Below are 20,388 nucleotides of genomic sequence, written 5' to 3'. Positions count from 1 at the left end.
TAACATTATATACATATTTAACCAGATAAATGTTGATTAGTGATTTAAACTTTTTTTCTTTCTTTTCTAAACATCTCTACCTAACCGTCGGTCGCGAACATCCGCCATGCTTGTAGTTTTTAAACGCGTTTTGTTCTTGTTTGTAGTTCTGGACCGAATCATTTGCAAAAGCGCAACCGATTGGAGGCAATATTAGCCATTAGAGTAACCATGGATACACACTTCAAATATATATGGGCTCAATAAATTATGCTCTTGGGCACAATAAGCAAGCTAACATGCAGTACTACATCTTCCATTCAATCGAAATATAAATGCATTTTAAACTACTTATCTATTTATCTATTTTTGTGGGTTTTTTAATCTGGCCCATGTTTACAAATGCCTTGGGGTATCCCGTAGTATAAGGTAAGAGAGAACCCCATGAATTAAACATCAAATAAAGCTAAATGACAGGGAACAAAAAAAAAAAAAAAGAAAAAAAAAAGAATAAATTAGATTAAAAAAACTTTAAGTTGGCTTGAGAAAGCTGGACCAGAAAGTTTGAAAAGGTTAAAGAAGTTTAAAGTTTTAAGAAGCTTATTAAAAAAAAGTTAATTTTTTTTTAGGAAGTTTAAGAAGTTTAAAAGTAAAAAAAAAAAAAGCTTTAAAAGTTTAAAAGCAAGTTGCTAGTATGTTTTTAGTTTAACATGATTAGCATGTTACTAGCATGTTTTAGCATGATTAACATGTTACTAGCATGTTTCTAACATGTTGCTAACATGATTAACAAGTTGCTAGCATGTTTCTAGCATGACTAGCATGTTGCTAGCATGATTAGTAAGTTGCTAGCATGATTAGTAAGTTACTAGCATGCTTTTAGCATTATTAGCAAGTTACTAGCATGTTTCTAACATGATTAACAAGTTACTAGCATGTTTCTAACATAAGCAAGTTACTAGTATGTATATAACATGATTAGCAAGTTGCTAGTGTTTCTAACATGATTAGCAAGTTGCTAGAATGTTTCTAACATAAGTTACTAGTATGTATATAACATGATTAACAAGTTGCTAGCACAATTCTAACATGCATATTGTTAGCATATTGATTTAGATAAGTAGATGGATAAATCGGGTTTGTGAATCATTTGATTTATATCGGAATTTCTGGTTTACGGATTGCAAATCACTTGATTTAAATCAGAACTTGCGAATTGCGAATCATTTGATTTAGATCGGAATGTCCAAGCGGGTTTGCAAATTATTTGATTCACATTGGAACTTGAGCTATTTTGCGAATCACTTGATTTAGATCCAAAATTCCAAATCGTGAATCACTTGATTTAAATCGGAATGTCCAAGCGTGTTTGCGAATTATTTGATTCAAATTGGAACTTTGGAGCTATTTTGTGAATCATTTGATTTAGATCAGAACTTCTGGTTCGGGAATCGCAAATCACTTCATTTAAATCAGAACTGGCAAAAATTGGAACTTGAGCCATTTTGTGAATCACTCGATTTGGATTGGAACTTTGGAGCGGGTTCGTGAATCGTTTGATTCAGATCTGAAGTTCTGGTTCGCGAATCACTTGATTTAAATTAGAACTTCTGTGCGGGTTTGCAAATCAATTTATTCAGATAGGAACTTGAGCGGGTTCGCAAATCATGGTTCAGATTGGAACTTCTGGTTCGCGAAATCCAGATTCACTTGATTTAAACTCGAAACTTAGGAGCTATTTCGCGTATCATTTGATTTAGATCAGAACGTCCAAGTGGGTTTGCGAAACATTTGCTTCAAACTGAAACATTGGAGCTATTTTGCAAATCACTTGATTTAGATCGGAATGTCCAGGCGGGTTTGTGAATTATTTGATTTAGATCAGAACTTCTGGTTCGGGAATCGCAAATCACTTCATTTAAATCAGAACTGGCAAAAATTGGAACTTGAGCCATTTTGTGAATCATTCGATTTCGATTGGAACTTTGGAGCGGGTTCGTGAATCATGGTTCAGATTGGAACTTCTGGTTCGCGAATCCAGATTCACTTGATTTAAATTGAAACTTACGAGCTATTTCGCAAATCATTTGATTTTGATCAGAACGTCCAAGTGGGTTTGCGAAACATTTGCTTCAAACTGAAACATTGGAGCCATTTTGCAAATCGTTTGATTTAGATCGGAACTTCTGGTTCACGAAACGCTTAATTTAAATCAGAACTTTGAAACGGGTTCGCGAATCATGATTCAGATCGGAACTTTTGTGTGGGTTCACAAATCATTTAATTCAAATTGGAGCTTTGAAGCCATTTCGTGAATCATTTGATTTACATCGGAACAGGTTCTGGTTCGCCAATTGTTTGATTTAGATATGAACTTCTGGTTCGCTAATCACTTGATTTAAATAGGAACTTTGGTGCAGGCTCGCAAATCTTTTTTAGATTTAGATCAGTACCTCGTAGTGGGTTTGCAAAAAAATTTTTCTTAAACAGTAGAAAACATCAAACCATTAAGGCAGTAGTTATAAAAAGCTAAAAATAAGTATACACAAATACAAATCCCCTCTCCCCCCAATAATGGTATTACTATAGTAAAAGTGTAGTAATGTTTTTTTTTATTTTTTAACAATGGTTACTTTTCATAAGGGATGTGTTGCCAGGTTACCAAAAAATAAGTAAATAGGACGAATATTGAGATGAATAGAACTTTGGATAGTTTCCATATACTTCTAGTCTAGATCAACTGTAAATAAAGAGAGGTTTAGTGCCAGATTTTTGTTTATGTACGTGACAATCAGCTAGCACGACACACAAGTTATATTTTCCTACATACTCTTCCTGGTATTCAAACAATCCAAAAGAGAAAACAAATAAAAACTGAAAGAAAAGCCACTTACCTGATGAACATGAATAAATCCGATCAAAATGTCTCTGTGTGGTTCACTGGGAAACGAGTGAATTAAAGACAAAAACAGTAACTCACTTCAAAGTCTGACTTATATTATAAATACATCCATAAGCTTTTTGTTAAATGTGGAAGAACTTCATATTTTTAGGAGAGAACTAATAGTTTCCTCACACTCCTACAAAATAATCACTTTTACATTACACTACAATTAATTTAAACAGTTTGTCGATTATGAAATATCAGACGCTTTGGTTTACTAAAATGTCTTTAAAATGTTCATTTGAAAGCTGTTTCAACCTTTCCCCAAACAATATAAATGTATGTAATGAACAAAAAAACATCAACTTTCAATACTTTAAACATCACAAATATCACTTATACACATTGCGAACCACTTAGGTCCCAAAACTGAACCCTGTGGTACACCACAAGTAACTTAATAAATCATGGTTTATACTAACATACTGACATCTATCCCCAAGATAACCTCTTAACTATGTAAAATCTAACCCTCTTACACCATATCTTTCTAATTTCATCAATAGTCAGCCATGATCCTGTATGTATAAAAAAAACTATAAAGATCTGAAGGACAGCAAAACATTTTGAAACAAACAAAGACCACAGTTACAGTTTTTCCTGTTTTTATTGTTGCTGGAGGCCCTAATATAACATAAACCGTAAGCTTTACAAAAAAAAAAAAAAAAAAAAAAAAGACCAAAAGAAAAAAAAATAAACTCGACAAATAATAATCCACCCCCGAAGAAAACAACGAAACCGTCTGACGCTCCCAGATGGAAAGAGAGAGGAATATGTGTGCCGCTTCGTGACACAAACACTCGTACACACACTCTCGCAAACACACACTCGTCTGCGCGGACTCGAGCAGAAAGTTTAATATTAACAGCAAGGTAATGGTCATAATACATAGACGTGTGTATATTTATATATTTATATATATTCATATAACCACCCGCTCCTCGTTTATTCCTGACGGGCGAGAAATGTTGTTCTTCTGATGGCGGGAGAAAAGCTCCGCCCCCCACTGCGATGATGTCGCCGAGAGCCAATCAGACGCTGTCTTAATACTACATGATTACAGACCAGAGAAAGAGAGAGAGAGAGAGAGAGAGACGGGTGCGGTGAAACGCAAGCTCAAATACAAAAACAAAAAGCGTAGCCTTTTCTCCTTTTTCGTTTGTTTTGCACAGATGGAGACGGACAGCCGTGAGGTGGAGAGACAGAGAGAGTGAGACAGACAGAGAGAGAGAGAGAGAGACGGCCGGGTGATCGTCTCTAGCTTTGCTGTTTGCGTTGGCTAAGCGCGTGCATCAGGTCGTTCTTCAGAGCCTCCTGCTTCGATTTATCCGCCAGCGTCTGAACGCTCCTGGAAAACACAAAGAAAAACAGGGATGAGAGAGCGAGACCTTTTCTCAAGAGCCGAGCAAATAAAAACACACACTGCATGCTGTTACAGAACAAACCCATACGATCTCACGATAAATCTGCAATCTCAGATTACTTTACTTCATTAAACAGGCACACGCACAACTGCAAAACACGGTAAAGTACTAGAGACGTGCTCAAATTGGTTTATGTTCTCAAATATGATGCGTTTAAATGTAAATTCTAATTATTTAAATGTTTAAAAACAACAGAAATATCAATAATAACCAGGAAAACATATGTTATGCATAATGAGGGATGTTACACAGGGACTCTTATTTTGAAAAGTATACATTGTGCCATTTTAGCTCTTATTCTAACAGATTAGGGGAACAGGGCAACAAAATTACTAACAATAACCAAAAACAAAACAGATTTTAATCATGAGACTGAAATACAAATAATAGTCAGGAAATAACTGTTTTATGCGTAATTGGGGCTTTTAATAATAAAAAAAAAAAAGCCTGAAATAAACTGGGACTCTTATTTTGAAATGTATATGGATTACTATTTGAGTTGCTCATTTAAAAAGATGCGAAGAATATGAGAACCAAAACAAGGCAAAAATACACCAGGACTCCTATTTTGAAATGTCTACACTTTGCAACTTCGGTTACACAGTCAAAAAGGAGGGTAACATGGGAACCAAAATACTAATTAAAGCTGCAAGCAGCGATGAACGGGCCCTCGCCATCTGCGCAGTTGCCATCCCGGTATCATCAGGAAAATGGTGGCCAGTGGACACATGCATTCACAGTAACCTTTAAACCTCTCTCTCTCTCTCTCTCTCTCTCTCTCTACACACACACAAATAAGTGTGAAAACAAACAATTTTGAAGAAAATAGAGTAAAAATATATTGTTTGTTAATTCATTAACTAATGTTAACAAAAGAGACCCTATTTTAAATAGTTACCATGTTTTATTATCTATAACCATTTTTAAATATTTTATTGATCTATAAGCATCTGTGAAATAATTATAAACAAATATATTAAAAATAAATACATTAACTTAGTTGATGTATTTGTTTCTCCTTCTAATTAAGTGAACTGAGCAGTATAGTGTCATACCTATAAGATTTTTATTCTGTCAGTGAGAGTGTATATGTATATAAATCATATAATTTTTCCTTTAAAGCTTAAAAAAGATTTTAATGCTCTTTAAGCACTAATACAAAATAATTATGTAAAAGTACACTGACAGTACAGTACATATCAACTGATTCTATGGATTATTGTCATTCTTATTCACTGAGAATGAGCTAAATAGCATTAGAGGTCAAACGATTCCTTATCTTATGAGGACCTCTAGTGTTCATCCCTGGTATTAGAGCCTTAATCTGACAAACAAATTATATGTTTTTGGGGCCTCTGAGCATAACATTTTGAAACTACACGTATTTTCTAAGAATTTCTTGTTCTTTATATGTAAAAAGTTTTGATGAGTTAGAATAATGCAATTTAAAGATATATGGAAATAACTCTTCATCTTTTTTACTGTTACTTTCATAAATCACCACATCAACACCGTTCAAGATATCCCAAAGCTGTTCACAATTTAGCATCTTCAGTATCTTGGCATCATGTCGACAAAGTTTGGTGTGAACTGTCTTATTTTGCTATGAGTGATATGCATTTATTCACAGCTATATTTTTTCCAAAAATCCACATTCAAATCAAAATAGCCGACTTCCTGTTGGTTGTAGCTAATGAGTGTAAATTAGAAAGTTGTCCGGCTTGATGAGACCAATATACCGACCGAGTTTAATGTCTGTAGCTACAACTAACCCTCCAACTTGTCAAAAGGTGGCGCTATAGAGTGTCTCCTCCACGCCCATTTATGAGCTTTTGCCAGTGTTTTACTATCATTAATACTGATGTGTGTGTTGAGTTTCATAAAATTCTAAGCATGTTATCTGCCTCAAAAACACAGGAAACAAATGTTAAAGTTTGACATGTTGCCACGGCAACAGCGTTTGATCTATCAAGGACCCCTTTACAGATTCTCATCGGTTGTGTTTTGATATTGTTCTGATGAAGTTTGAAGCAAATTGAGTAAAATTAAGAGGCTGATTTAAAAGCGTATTGCGAACAACACACTTCCTGCTGCCTGTTGGTGGCGCTATAACTTTGACTCATAATAGTCACATCTCTGTGATCGGCATCAGATGACGAACAAACCGCTGAAGTTTGGTCAAAATCAGGCAAAGTGTGTCAAAGTTATTAGACACTTCCTGTTTCTCATTTCTCGCCATAACTTTGTCGCCCCGCCACGGCCAAACCGTTCGAGATATCAAAAATCCCCTGGCAATTTAGCATCCCCAATGTCTTGATATCATGCTGACCAAGTTTGGTGGCCATCGGTGGAAAGGCCTAGGAGGAGTATTTCAAATTCCATAGGCCCTGAACCACGCCCGGGTCCCAGCCTCTGTGGCGTCCTGAAGGCCGCAGATTCCAATGTGCTTGCAAATTTTCAAGAGTTTTGAGCATGTTAAGGCCCCCAAAAGTGCCGGAAGGTTGAAAAAATAAATAAATAAAAATAAATAAATAAGAATCCTTAGAAGACTTAGAAGAACAATAGGGCCTTTGCCCATTCTGGGCTCGGGCCCTAATAACAGTAAGGGGGGAAAAGCTATCTTTCATATAATGAGGAACTTTCAAAATCATAAGACCTAATAACACCAGGACCCTTATTTTGAAATATGCGTCACTACTTCAGCTGCTCATTAAAAAAAACGAGGAAAACTTAAACATGGGAACCAAAACTCCAAGAATAGTCAGAGAGAAAGAGAAAAAAAAAAAAAAAAAAAACATTTTGCGTGTAATTAGGAACTTTTAATAGAAGTAATAATAATAAAACCTTGAAATACACTGGGACTCTTAATTTGAAATGTTTACACTTTACTACTTTAGCGGGTCATTCGAAAGGATGAGAATATGGGAACCACAACACCAATCATAGTCTAAAAATACAATTTAACACATAATAGGGAATTTTAATAAAAAAAGCTTGAAATACACTTATTTCACTTAAATACTTATTTTGAAATGCTATTGAGCTATTTGAGCTGCTCATTCAAAAAGGAGGGGAATATGACATCCTAATCAAAATAAAAAGCTTGAAATACACTGGGACTCTTATTTTGAAATGCATATGCTTTACTACAAATTGACCTATTAAAGATTAACCCACACAAGAGCTTTGTGAACACTCGTTAATACTGATGAGCTGTCCCAGAATGCACCTGCATGCAGTTAGTGTGTTTGTTACGGAGGTCAGTGCAGGCGAACACACGCAAACCGCTCTGACCCTAGTCAATGTAGATCTGACGCTGGGTCAGAACCTGAGAGAGCTCCCGCTGCAGCTGACGGTACTTTTGATTATCAGGAAGAGACTCGATAGATCTGGAGCCCCACCACACACAGACAGAGAGACAGACAGATGAGGAAAATATGAGGAAACATCAACAGAACGAAAGCAGGAAGAACTCTAGGAACAGTGGGAATCAACAAACAAAATTAATCTGAGAAGAATCTGAAACTGTAACGAATATAAATCTGTAACGAACCTGAATCTGTAATAAATCATAATTACGGTTAGGCATCGATTTAGATTTTTATTAAAAAAAAAGGCTGTGTCCCAACCCTAATCATAACCTAAACCTGCAATGAATCTAAATCTGTAGTGAATGTGAATGTGAAGTGAGCCCGAATCTGTAAAGAATTAATCTAAATCTGTAATAAATCTAGTGAATCTGAATGGGTCATGAATCTGAATCCATACAATTATGAATCTGTAATGAATCTGATTGTGTAATGAGCCTGAATCTGTAATGAATCTGATTGTGTAATGAGCCTGAATCTGTAATGAATTACATTCTGTACAAATCTGAACCTGTAATGCATTTTTAGTGAATCTGAATCTGTAATGAGCCCGAATCTGTAAAGAATCAAAATCTGTAATGAAACAAAACCTGTAATGGATTAGAATCTAAATCTGTAATGAATCAGAATCTGAAACTAACAAATCTGAATCTGTATATACAATGAAATAAAAATATGAGTGTGTAAATTTTCTGATTCATAGAAGGTAAACATGTCAGTCTATTCAGTTTTCACTGGCTGTGTGCAACAACATATATCACGACCGGTGTAGTCTGATTCACAAATAAATGACTCCTATGAACCAGTTCTTTGAATGATTCATTCAAGACGACTCGCTTACTCAGAAGTTACTGTTTGAATCAGTACTGAATCAGAACATACCACATTAGAATTAAATCGAGTCTCAATAGCAACTGCAGGAGTTCTTGAATCAATTCTGTAGTGAACCTCAATCTGTAATGAATCTGAATCTAAAGTGAATCTGATCTGTAGTGAATCTGAAATGAATTTGTAATAAACCTGAATCTGTACTGAATCTAATGGAATGGAACGTAATGAATCTATATCTGTAATAAACCTGAATCTGAATCTGTAATGAATCTGAAGGCTGTAGTGAATCTGTAATAAATCTGTAATGAACCTGAATCTGTAGTGTAATCTGAAAGTGTAATGAACCTGAATCTTTAATGATTCTATAATCAAGCTGAATCTGTAGTAAATCAAATGAAACTAAACCTGTATTGAATCTGATGCTGTAGTGAATCTGTATCTGTAATGAATCTGAAGGCTGTAGTGAATCTGTAATAAATCTGTAATGAACCTGAATCTGTAGTGTAATCTGAAAGTGTAATGAACCTGAATCTTTAATGATTCTATAATCAAGCTGAATCTGTAGTAAATCAAATGAAACTAAACCTGTATTGAATCTGATGCTGTAGTGAATCTGTATCTTTAATACATCTGTAATGAACCTGAATCTTTAATGAAACTATAATCAACCTGAATCTGTAGAGAATCAAATGAAACTGAATCTGTAATGACTCTGACGTGTATCTACATCTGTAATAAATCTGTAATGATCCTGAATCTGTAGTGAATCTGAAAGTGTACTGAACCTGATTCTTTAATGAATCTATAATGAACCTAAATTTTTAGTCAATCTAATAAAACCGAATCTGTAATGAATCTGATGCTGTAGTGAATCTGTATCTGTAATAAATCTGTAATGAACCTGAATCTGTAGTGTAATCTGAAAGTGTAATGAACCTGAATCTTTAATGAATCTATAATGAACCTGAATCTGTAGTAAATCAAATGAAACTGAACCTGTAATGAATCTGATGCTGTAGTGAATCTGTATCTGTAATAAATCTGTAATGAACCTGAATCTGTAGTGAATCTTAAATTCTAACGAACCTGAATCTTTAATGAATCTATAATGAACCTGAATCTGTAGTAAATCAAATGAAACTGAACCTGTAATGAATCTGATGCTGTAGTGAATCTGTATCTGTAATAAATCTGTAATGAACCTGAATCTGTAGTGAATCTGAAATTCTAACGAACCTGAATCTTTAATGAATCTATAATGAACCTGAATCTGTAGTAAATCAAATGAAACTGAACCTGTAATGAATCTGATGCTGTAGTGAATCTGTATCTGTAATAAATCTGTAATGAACCTGAATCTGTAGTGTAATCTGAAAGTGTACTGAATCTGAATCTTTAATGAATCTATAATGAACCTGAATCTGTAGTAAATCAAATGAAACTGAACCTGTAATGAATCTGATGCTGTAGTGAATCTGTATCTGTAATAAATCTGTAATGAACCTGAATCTGTAGTGTAATCTGAAATTCTAACGAACCTGAATCTTTAATGAATCTATAATGAACCTGAATCTGTAGTAAATCAAATGAAACAATCTGTAATGAATCTGATGCTGTAGTGAATCTGTATCTGTAATAAATCTATAATGAACCTGAATCTGTAGTGTAATCTGAAAGTGTACTGAATCTGAATCTTTAATGAATCTATAATGAACCTGAATCTGTAGTGAATCAAATGAACCAGAATCAATTCAAAAACTCAGAATTGAATCAGTGAATGTGCATTAAGACTAATTCAAAACTGTGTCGACCGGTTCAGTGATTCATCAGAGTGATTCAAAACCAGTATGTGAGTCAGTTCATTCAAAGAACCGTTCATTAATGAATCACTGTTGCACACAACCATTGAAATCAACACATCAGACAGACATGTTGACTTGCGTGGTGTATTTGTGATGCTTCAGGAGACAGCATTTCTGCATGAGCGGAAGAATGCAGGCGATTCAAATCGCCAGCGGAAGCAAACAGAGCAAATCATGAATTCTAATGTTCCTGTTTTGAGTCATGTGACGTACCTCAGGCCATTCACAATGTCCTTGGTCTTGCCGAAGTAGATCTCGTTGAGGGTGGAGCGGATCTTGTTCTCCATGTCCTGACACACAGAGAGAGAGAGTTACAGCACATATGACGACACTCATGAGCTAAACTAGTGTCTGTGTGAGAGTCACCTCCACCAGGCGGCCGATGTTAGCGATGTGAGGAGAGGATTCGCTGACCGTCTCGTCTTTCTCCATCTGAGGACACACAGAGACAGATAGACGGGTGAGCGGTAATCTGAGATGGTCACATGATCTAGTGAGAGCTATAAGTGGCGCAGCTGTTAAAGAGACGGTACCTGTCGGGTGAGGCTGCCGCCCAGGTTCATGGTGCCGGAGCCGGTTTTGGTGGTCTGCAGCCACAGCATGACTGTAGACGTGAGTTTATAATGAGCCGTGCGCCCGCTGGACTTCTCCTGAAACACACACAACAGGTTTACGCTCACACCGGGGTTTACTTACATGAAGACACTCCAACTCAAAGACTGAAACCTGAGCATTTTCAACCGAAAGTTAGTGAATGGAGCTCCTGAATGCTCAGAAAATGAACGTCAGGAGGTCAAACCATGATTTTATGAATTTATTTAATTTTTACATTTGTTTAATTTTACGTTCATCTTGTGATTTATGAATTTTGCAGTCACACATGTTATTTACTACAAATAAACAAAAAAACTTAACAAAAATAAAAGACAGTGTAAAAATTTAATCTCTTTCCCACAAATGTTTAATTAAAAAAAAAACAAAAAAAACACATTACTAAAATCTGGTTTGTTAGTTACTAGCATTAACACATTGTCAGAAATTATATAAATAAATATATATATATAAAAATAATAATATTTATAAAAATTAAAATACTATTTCTAAACAAAAAAAAAGGGAAAAAATATTAAAAAATATTGTAAATTATAAAAAAACCTACATAATATACTATTTTTTAATAAATACTATTTCTATGAAACATTATTTATTGAAATAATATAGTCCACAACAAGAGGTCAAACTACATTTATAAGCTGTTTTATTTTTAATTAAACTTAAATATTTGAAGATACATTTTAAAACCATGTTATCAAAATTGTTACTTATTAGCAATTAACAACAAAAATAATCAAAACTAACCAGATAAAAATCTGAAAAAACAAAACAAAAAAAAAACTATAAAATAAAAACTCAAATAAAATAAAATAAAAATAAATAATTATTACACAATATTTGGCAGCTGAAAATTAAACTTAGGCATCTCAGGAATACATTACTTTTTAAAAATTATTTTCAGATAGAAAATTGTTTTTTAAATTGCACAAATATTTTTGAGCAAGAAATTGCAAATAAATCATGTGATTAATGAATTTTGCTCCTGGTTTGCTAGTTAATAGCAATATTACATTGTCAGAAAAGAAAAAAAAAAACAGGCAAAATGTCAAAAAATAAATAAAAACATAATAATAAATAAAGATAATTATATTTTTAAAAAATTAAAATAACTCATAAAACAAAGTTAAAAAGATATTTAGAAATATTGTAAAAAAAAACACAACAACCCTACATAATATACTTTTTCTAATAAATTCTATTTTTAATATTCAATAATATAGTCAACAAAAAGAGGTCAAACTACATAATGAGAAATTTTATTTTTAATTAAATTAATTAAATTTTAACATTTTAAAATTAAATTTTTTTTTCAAACCATGTTATTAAAATTTGGGGGCAAAAAAAAAATAAAAAAATAAAAACTAACCAGACAAAAATCTAAAAAAAGAAAAGGAAAAAAAAAGACCTCTAAAATAAAATAAATACAAAAAACAAGCTGCTAAAAATTTAACTTTGCCATCACAGGAATAAATTACTTTAAAGACTAATTTTCAGATAGAAAACGGTTCTTTATTTCAACATTTAAGCAAATAAATGCAGCCTTGATGAGCAGAAAAGAGTTTTCCAAAATTTTAAAAACTCACAAAAATATTTCTATAATACAATAAACAAATAAATAAAACTCAAACAAACCAATTAAATAAATAGAATGTAATAAAGCAAAAAAATAAATAAATACTCAATACCATATCAATTTGATTAAATCCTTCCAAAATTCTCTCTTAATTAGTCTTCTGATAACTTCAGTAACGTAACACTACAAAAACTGACTTCCTGTCACGCTGCCGTTCCAAATGAGGTCACTTCCTGGATGTCAGTGAGCTCTCACCTGCACCTCCACCACGTGGATGGAGTCCCAGCATCCCTTGATCTTCTTGGAGCCGTCTCCGGCTTTCTTGATGAGGATGACGCCGGCGAATCCGTGATCCAGATCCCACAGGTAGACGGAGGAAACCCCGCCCTCGAAATACCTGAGAGAGAGAGCAGCGCGTCAATCACAGCTCTCAGCCAATCAGAGCGCAGGGGGAGGAGTCAGTGGGCGTGTACTCACAGGTCTCTGTACTGGTCGAAGGCGTTGTTGGCCTCCACCTCCAGCTTACGCAGACGAGCAGATGGCATGGCACCGTCGTCGATCGGAGGCTCGTATTTGTTACTCCAGGGAGATCTGAGAGAAAGAGAGTGGACAATCACACCTGAAGTCACTGCTAATTTAGTCATCAAAAAGCATGTCTGATTGATTGAATAAAGTTAATCTCTTAAAAAAAGGATTTTCTAACAAAGACTGCATTTTAAGACCTATTCAAAGACCTCTTTTATTTTCCCCAGTGTTTTTCTGGATTTCTTTTATTACCGGATTACATTTTCTCCATTTGTCCCGTCCCCGATTCAATTTTTGAAATTTTGAAATTTCATTTTTTTTTCCAGTTTTCTGAACTTTGTGTTATGGAAGCCCATTTCCAAGTTACAATTATGAGATAAAGTCAAAATTATGACTTAAGTCGTAATTACAACTTTTTATCTCATAATTATGACCTAAATCACAATTATGAAATTATGACTTTAAAAGTTAAAATTTCAATTAAGTTAATTACAAGATTACTTAAATATAATTTTTTTTTATTACTTAAAGTCAGAATTATGAGAAGCAGTCAAAATTATGACTTAAGTCATAATTATGATAAAAAGTTGAAATTATGACTTTAAAAGTTAAAAAAAGTATTACTTAAGTCAACTACGAGATAAGGTCAAAATTATAACTTAAGCCACAATTATGAGATAAAGTCAAAATTATGATTAAAAAAAAATGGAAATTACAACTTAAGTCATAATTATGATAAAAAGTTGAAATTATGACTTTAAAAGTTGAAAGTATTACTTAAGTCTTCTATGAGATAAGGTCAAAATTATAACTTAAGTCACAATTATGAGATAAAAAGTCAAAATTATCATAAAAAATTGAAATTACAACTTAAGTCATAATTATGCAAAATTTAAAATTAGTATAGTCAATTACAATATTTAAAATTATGATTTAGGTCAAAATTATGATAAAAATTGATATTACAACTTAAGTCATAATTATGAAAAAAAGTTGAAATTATGACTTTAAAAGTTGAAAGTATTACTTAAGTCAACTATAAGATAAGGTCAAAATTATAACTTAAGTCACAATTATGAGATAAAGTCAAAATTATGATAAATTTGAAATTACAACTTAAGTCATAATTGTGCAAAATTTAAAATTAGCATAGTCAATTACAATATTTAAAATTATGACTTAAGTCACAATTATGAGAAACAGTCAAAATTATGACTTTAGACATAATGAGATATAAAGTCGAAATTATGACTTAGGTCATAATTATGAAATAAGTTGAAATTACAAGTTTGACTTATCTAATAATTATGACTTAAGTCGTAATTTTGACTGTTTCTTATAATTGTAACTTAAGTCAGTTACAAGATAAAAAGTCAAAATTATGATAAAAAAATTGAAATTACAACTTAAGTCATAATTATGAAAAAAAGTCGAAATTTTAGATTTAAAATTAGCATAGTCAATTACAAGATCAAAATTATGACTTAAGTCACAATTATGAGAAAGTGTCAAAATTATGACTTTAGACATAATGAGATATAAAGTCGAAATTATGACTTAGGTCATAATTATGAAATAAAGTTGAAATTACAAGTTTGACTTCTCATAATTATGACTTAAGTCGTAATTTTGACTGTTTCTTATAATTGTAACTTAAGTCAGTTACAAGATAAAAAGTCAAAATTATGATAAAAAAATTGAAATTACAACTTAAGTCATAATTATGAAAAAAAGTCGAAATTTTAGATTTAAAATTAGCATAGTCAATTACAAGATCAAAATTATGACTTAAGTCACAATTATGAGAAAGTGTCAAAATTATGACTTTAGACATAATGAGATATAAAGTCGAAATTACAACTTAAGTCATTTTTTACTTTTTATCTTTAAGTTACAATTACAAGAAACAGTCAAAACTACGACTTAAGTCATAATTATGAGATAAAAGTCAAAATTGACTTAAGTTACAATTATGAGAAAGTCAAAATAATGGCTTAGGTCACAATTATAAGATAAAAGGTTGAAATCATAACTTAAGTCATAATTTTGATAAAAAGTAGAACTTATAACTGTAAAGGTTGAAATTATGACTTTTTAATCATGATTATGAAATTACTTTAAAAGTTTAACTTAAGTCAATCACGAGATTAAATTTAAATTATATAAATAAAATTATGAGAAACAGTCGAAATTATGACTTAAGTTACAATTATGAGATTTTGAAATTTAGGACTTAAGTCATAATTTCAACTTTTTATCTCATAATTATGACCTAAATCTCATAATTTTGACTGTTTCTTATGATTGTGACTTAAGTCATAACTATGATTAAAAGTCAAAATTATGACTCAGTCCAAGCAAAATCCATTTTGCTTCTTCCCAAATTTGGTTTTTAAATGTGGATTTCATTTTGTTTTTTTATTTGTCTGAAGTCTGTTTTAATGGTTAACTGAAACTTTAGCAACCAAAAAGCATGAGTATCAAAAATGTATCGATTTTAACTAAAACTACATTTTCAAGGTCTTGTGAAATTATAATTTTTTCCCTTAAATTACATGTTTCCTTTTTCAGTTTTTCTGTTTTCTGTTTTAATTGTCTTTTTTCTAGAATTATGATTTCAGGCAAAACACGGTCACGATCAAATAAACACAAAAAACGTTAATAATTTAATTAATGTTTTAAAATCTAACCAAATGTAAATGTATCAACTCCTTTACCTTTGGCAAACCAAGACAATAACTTAATGTAAACGAGGAGTGTGAAAGTCTAAGTGTGTCATTCAGATGTACCTGTAGGAGTCTCCATCACGGTTGTAGTCGCACAGCAGATAATCTTTGCCCACGACTTTATCACGCGCGATCTTCAGCGGCTGATCCACCGACGACAGCAGGTCTTCACACAGACTGGGCACCTGAACACACACACACATCATTAGAGGAAGTGAACTCCTGTCAGACGCTCATTATTGACCAGTCACTTCCTCCCGTAAACCCTGTGAAACATGTGACCGAACACAGGGCCGCTCGCTCCCGCTGTGAGACTGACACGCGCGCTAATAACTCATAATGACCTCTAATAGCCACCACACAATCACACACAGACGGACAGACAGACGGGTGACACGAGGGGGACGTCAACAGAACGTGAGAGGAACCGTGTGTTTCAAAGATTCAGCGAAAAATCCAGCATTATTGACAAACTGAGATATTTAGCCAAATGTTCACGCTGCTCTCTCATATATAAGGATGGCAGACATTAACGCACTCAAGTAAAATAACTAGATAACGCTTGTCAAGACAAACATTATTAGCATGATATGAATGTAGTTAATCATGTTTCTAACATGACTGTGTGCAAGTTGCTAGTATGATTAACTAGTTTTTTAGAACACTTTTCCTAACATGAATAACAAGTTACTAGCATTTTGCTAGCTTGCTTCTAACATGATTAACATTTTACTAACACTAGCATGTTTCAAACGTGATTAGCAAGTCGTTAACATGTTTGTAGTGTGCTTGGCAATTTGTTAGCGTGTTCCTAATATATTAGCAAGTTGCTAGTATGATTAACTAGTTACTAACATGTTGCTAACATGTTTCTAGCATGTTTAACAAGATGTTAGCATGTTTCTAGACTGTTAACTTGTTTCTAGCATGTTTAACAAGATGTTAGCATGTTTCTAACATGAATAACAAGTTACTAGCATTTTGCTAGCTTGTTTCAAACATGATTAGCATGTTACTAACATGACTTAGTCACTAGCTTGTTTCTAACATGATTAGCATGTTACTAACATGACTAAGTCACTAGCATGTTTCAAACGTGATTAGCAAGTCATTAACATGTTTGTAGTGTGCTTGGCAATTTGTTAGCGTGTTTCTAACATATTAGCAAGTTGCTAGTATGATTAACCAGTTACTAACATGTTGCTAACATGTTTCTAACATGAAAAACAAGTTGTTAGCATGTTTCTAGAATGTTAACTTGTTTCTAACATGTTTAACAAGATGTTAGCATGTTTCTAACATGAAAAACAAGTTGTTAGCATGTTATTAGCATGTTTCTAGAATGTTAGCTTGTTTCTAACATGTTTCTAACATGAATAACAAGTTACAAGCATTTTGCTAGCTTGCTTCTAACATGATTGACATGTTACTAACATGACTTAGTCACTAGCATGTTTCAAACGTGATTAGCAAGTCGTTAACATGTTTGTAGTGTGCTGGGCAATTTGTTAGCGTGTTCTTAACATTTTAGCAAGTTGCTAGTATTATTAACCAGTTACTAACATGAAAAACAAGTTGTTAGCATGTTATTAGCATGTTTCTAGAATGTTAGCTTGTTTCTAGCATGTTTAACAAGATGTTAGCATGCTTCTAACATGGATAACAAGTTACTAGCATTTTGCTAGCTTGTTTCTTACATGATTAACATGTTACTAACATGACTTAGTCACTAGCATGTTTCTAACATGTTTCAAATGTGATTAGCAAGTCGTTAACATGTTTGTAGTGAGACTGGCAATTTGCTAACATGTTTCTGGGGCTGGGCGATTCTTTCGATTTTTTTTGATTAATTCGAATTTACGTTTTAAGACGATTTAATTTATTAAAATGAGGTATCGCAATTTTTTAATAAAAATATTATATATATATATATATTAGGGCTGTCAATCGATTAAATTTTTTAATCGCGATTAATCGCATGGTTGTCATGAGTTAACTCGCGATTAATCGCACATTTTTATCTGTTCTAAATGTACCTTAAATTAATACTTTTTAAAGTTTTTAATAGTCTAATCAACATTGGCATGGATGCTTTAAGCAAATATGTGTTTATTATCAGTGAAACCATACTTGACTAGACTAACTTGTTTCAAATGTCATAGATGTTTTTCAAATAACTTGTTCATGTCTATTAGACGCATGAAAAAAAGAACATAGAAACACCAGGTTCCCATTACTTCTCTTTCTTTGCACTGAGCAATTTACTTACACAAGCTTGTTTATATTATTTGCCAGACAGGGCAGCTCACTTCTTCTGAACATGCAAAATCTACATTTATTATTACATTTGTTTGCCTCTCGGTGCCCACGTACTGTAATCTGATGCAGCCAAGTTCTCAACAAAACTGTTTCCATTGTTTTGATTTAATATGTATGTTATCAGACAACCAAAGTAATATGAAATAATAACTGAAAAAAAAAAAATCCTGCATTATGATCATGATTCTATCACTGAAAAGAATCATTTACCGGCATCTGGACATAAGTCACTATTCCCTGCATTATTATCGTTGTTTTTAACTTCCTGTCTGAATTCCTTCAGGATCCTTTGACTTTTTAGGAGTTTAGCCATTTAAAGTTATGTGATCGCAAAAACCTGCTTTTTTTATTGTTTTTATTTTATTGTTTTGGTTATAATGTACTGATTGGAGAGCCTGGTCTCATGAAAATGCACACTAGCACGACTTTCTGTTTCTATTTGGCGTGCTATTTATAAGCTGAAATTAACTTTGGCGTACATATGATATGCATGTGTTTGACGTGCATATAATACGCCGTTTTCGCGTGCACACTCGTATGTGGCTTTACGCATCAACCCCACAGCACCAATCCTAACGTAGCCCGACTCCGCTTGCATTCATTAAATATGCCAGAAGTGCCGGTACGCATGAAAAAGTGCAAGTACGCAAAAGGATAAAATACAGAAGTGGCTGCGTACTGGCCCACTTCAAGCACTGGAATGAACATAACATCTGTTTTAACTGAAAGCGCTGCTCCTGTGCCACTCGCTGAACAGAGCAGACGCAGATATAAAGAGAGGGAGGTGCGCGTGCATTGGGAGACCTCGCGCTCGTTCAGTAAAACCGGAGAGACTATATTAGGTTTGTCCAATTATGTGTTTATGTATTGTTGCTAGACATTTTTCGCTAGGTTGGCAGCACTGCATCCATTTCTTTAACTATGGGCTAGGTAGTGGGTCAAACAGAAAATGCGCGCTGTGTTAATCGCGCGTTAATAAAATTAGTGCCGTTAAAATGAATTTGCGTTAATGCGCTATTAACGCGTTAATTTTGACAGCCCTAATATATATATATATATATAATATTCACACACAGACGGGCTGACAGTCGGGTGATACGAGGTGGACGTCAACAGAACGTGAGAGAAACCGTGTGTTTCAAAGATTCAGCTAAAATCAAGCATTATTGAAAAACTGAGATATTTAGCCAAATGTTCACGCTGCTCTCTCATGTACAGTGTTGGGAGTAACGCATTACAAAAGTAATAATATTACAGTAGTATATTACTTTTTGGTGTAACGCAGTAATATAACGCATTACTAATTAGGGCTGAGTATTGTGACCAATTCGGTGATTCGATTCTCATTTTTATGGTTTCGATTAGATTCGATATCGATTAGCTGTCAATATTTCATTTAAAATGTTAGTGTTACAGACATGGGATCCATATTTTGATATAAATGCTGGTAACTGAAACTCTCCTACTTAAGTTTATAACTGAAATACACATCTACTGTACATTAATAATAGGGTGCACACAGTTGTTTATTTTAGATGAACACTGTAACAAGAAGTCATAAATATGTGCATCCATTGTACACCGTGTAAACAAACGGCAAAATGCACATTACTGTAAAAAAATTAAAAGACAGTAACAGTTCTTAACTACAGCCTAATCATTTTTGATCACCAGATTTTTCTGCAAAAAAAAGCAGCTGATGGTGACATTCAGGGATTTCCCGAACCGATATCGTTGCGTTAAACTGAAGATCGATTAAAATCGGAGAATCGATATTTTTTACTCAGCCCTATTACTAATACAGTTTGGGTAATAATACTAATATACTAATATACTAATAATATAATAATATTACTCGTTACAATCTCAGTAACGCAAGTTACAACAACATATTTAAAATGACTAAACTTAACTTAAAATTAGGGTTGCGTTGATCCGATACTTGAATGGATCGGATATCGGTGATGCGTGACCGATCCAAATTCGATACGTTACCAGAGTTTGATTGAATAAATAGCAAGAAATAATAGTCTACTGTAAAAACTATAATAGTTCATACAAGAACACAATTATTTTAAAACATTGCCTAAAAAATAAAATACATTTAAAATACGTTGCGCTGCTTACAAAACCACATGACGTGAGTGTGAGGCGAGTTCAGAGGAACTTTCACATGCAAAGTCTACCTCAGAGCGGTAAACATGTCCCTGATCTGGAAATAT

General features: G+C 33.2%; 1 protein-coding gene across 2 annotated transcripts in view; it reads right to left on the bottom strand.

Moving 5' to 3' along the window:
* Positions 1 to 3,511: 3,511 nt before the first annotated feature.
* capzb (capping actin protein of muscle Z-line subunit beta) overlaps positions 3,512 to 20,388 on the bottom strand; it is a 34,417-nt gene continuing 17,540 nt past the window's right edge. The window contains exons 3-10 of one of the 2 annotated variants that reach the window (XM_073844044.1): positions 15,911 to 16,032; positions 13,074 to 13,187; positions 12,852 to 12,993; positions 10,942 to 11,058; positions 10,775 to 10,840; positions 10,622 to 10,698; positions 7,642 to 7,736; positions 3,512 to 4,271 (exon numbers count right to left, since the gene is read on the bottom strand). In XM_073844044.1, the coding sequence (XP_073700145.1) occupies positions 7,643 to 7,736; positions 10,622 to 10,698; positions 10,775 to 10,840; positions 10,942 to 11,058; positions 12,852 to 12,993; positions 13,074 to 13,187; positions 15,911 to 16,032 (732 nt within the window). In that variant the 3' untranslated portion in view covers positions 3,512 to 4,271; position 7,642. The remainder of the gene's footprint in view (positions 4,272 to 7,641; positions 7,737 to 10,621; positions 10,699 to 10,774; positions 10,841 to 10,941; positions 11,059 to 12,851; positions 12,994 to 13,073; positions 13,188 to 15,910; positions 16,033 to 20,388) is intronic. The other variant, XM_073844045.1, reaches the window with a different exon arrangement.

This window comes from Garra rufa, chromosome 7, assembly GCF_049309525.1.
Source record: "Garra rufa chromosome 7, GarRuf1.0, whole genome shotgun sequence".
Taxonomy (NCBI): domain Eukaryota; kingdom Metazoa; phylum Chordata; class Actinopteri; order Cypriniformes; family Cyprinidae; genus Garra; species Garra rufa.
This window is presented reverse-complemented; position numbering and strand designations above follow the sequence as displayed.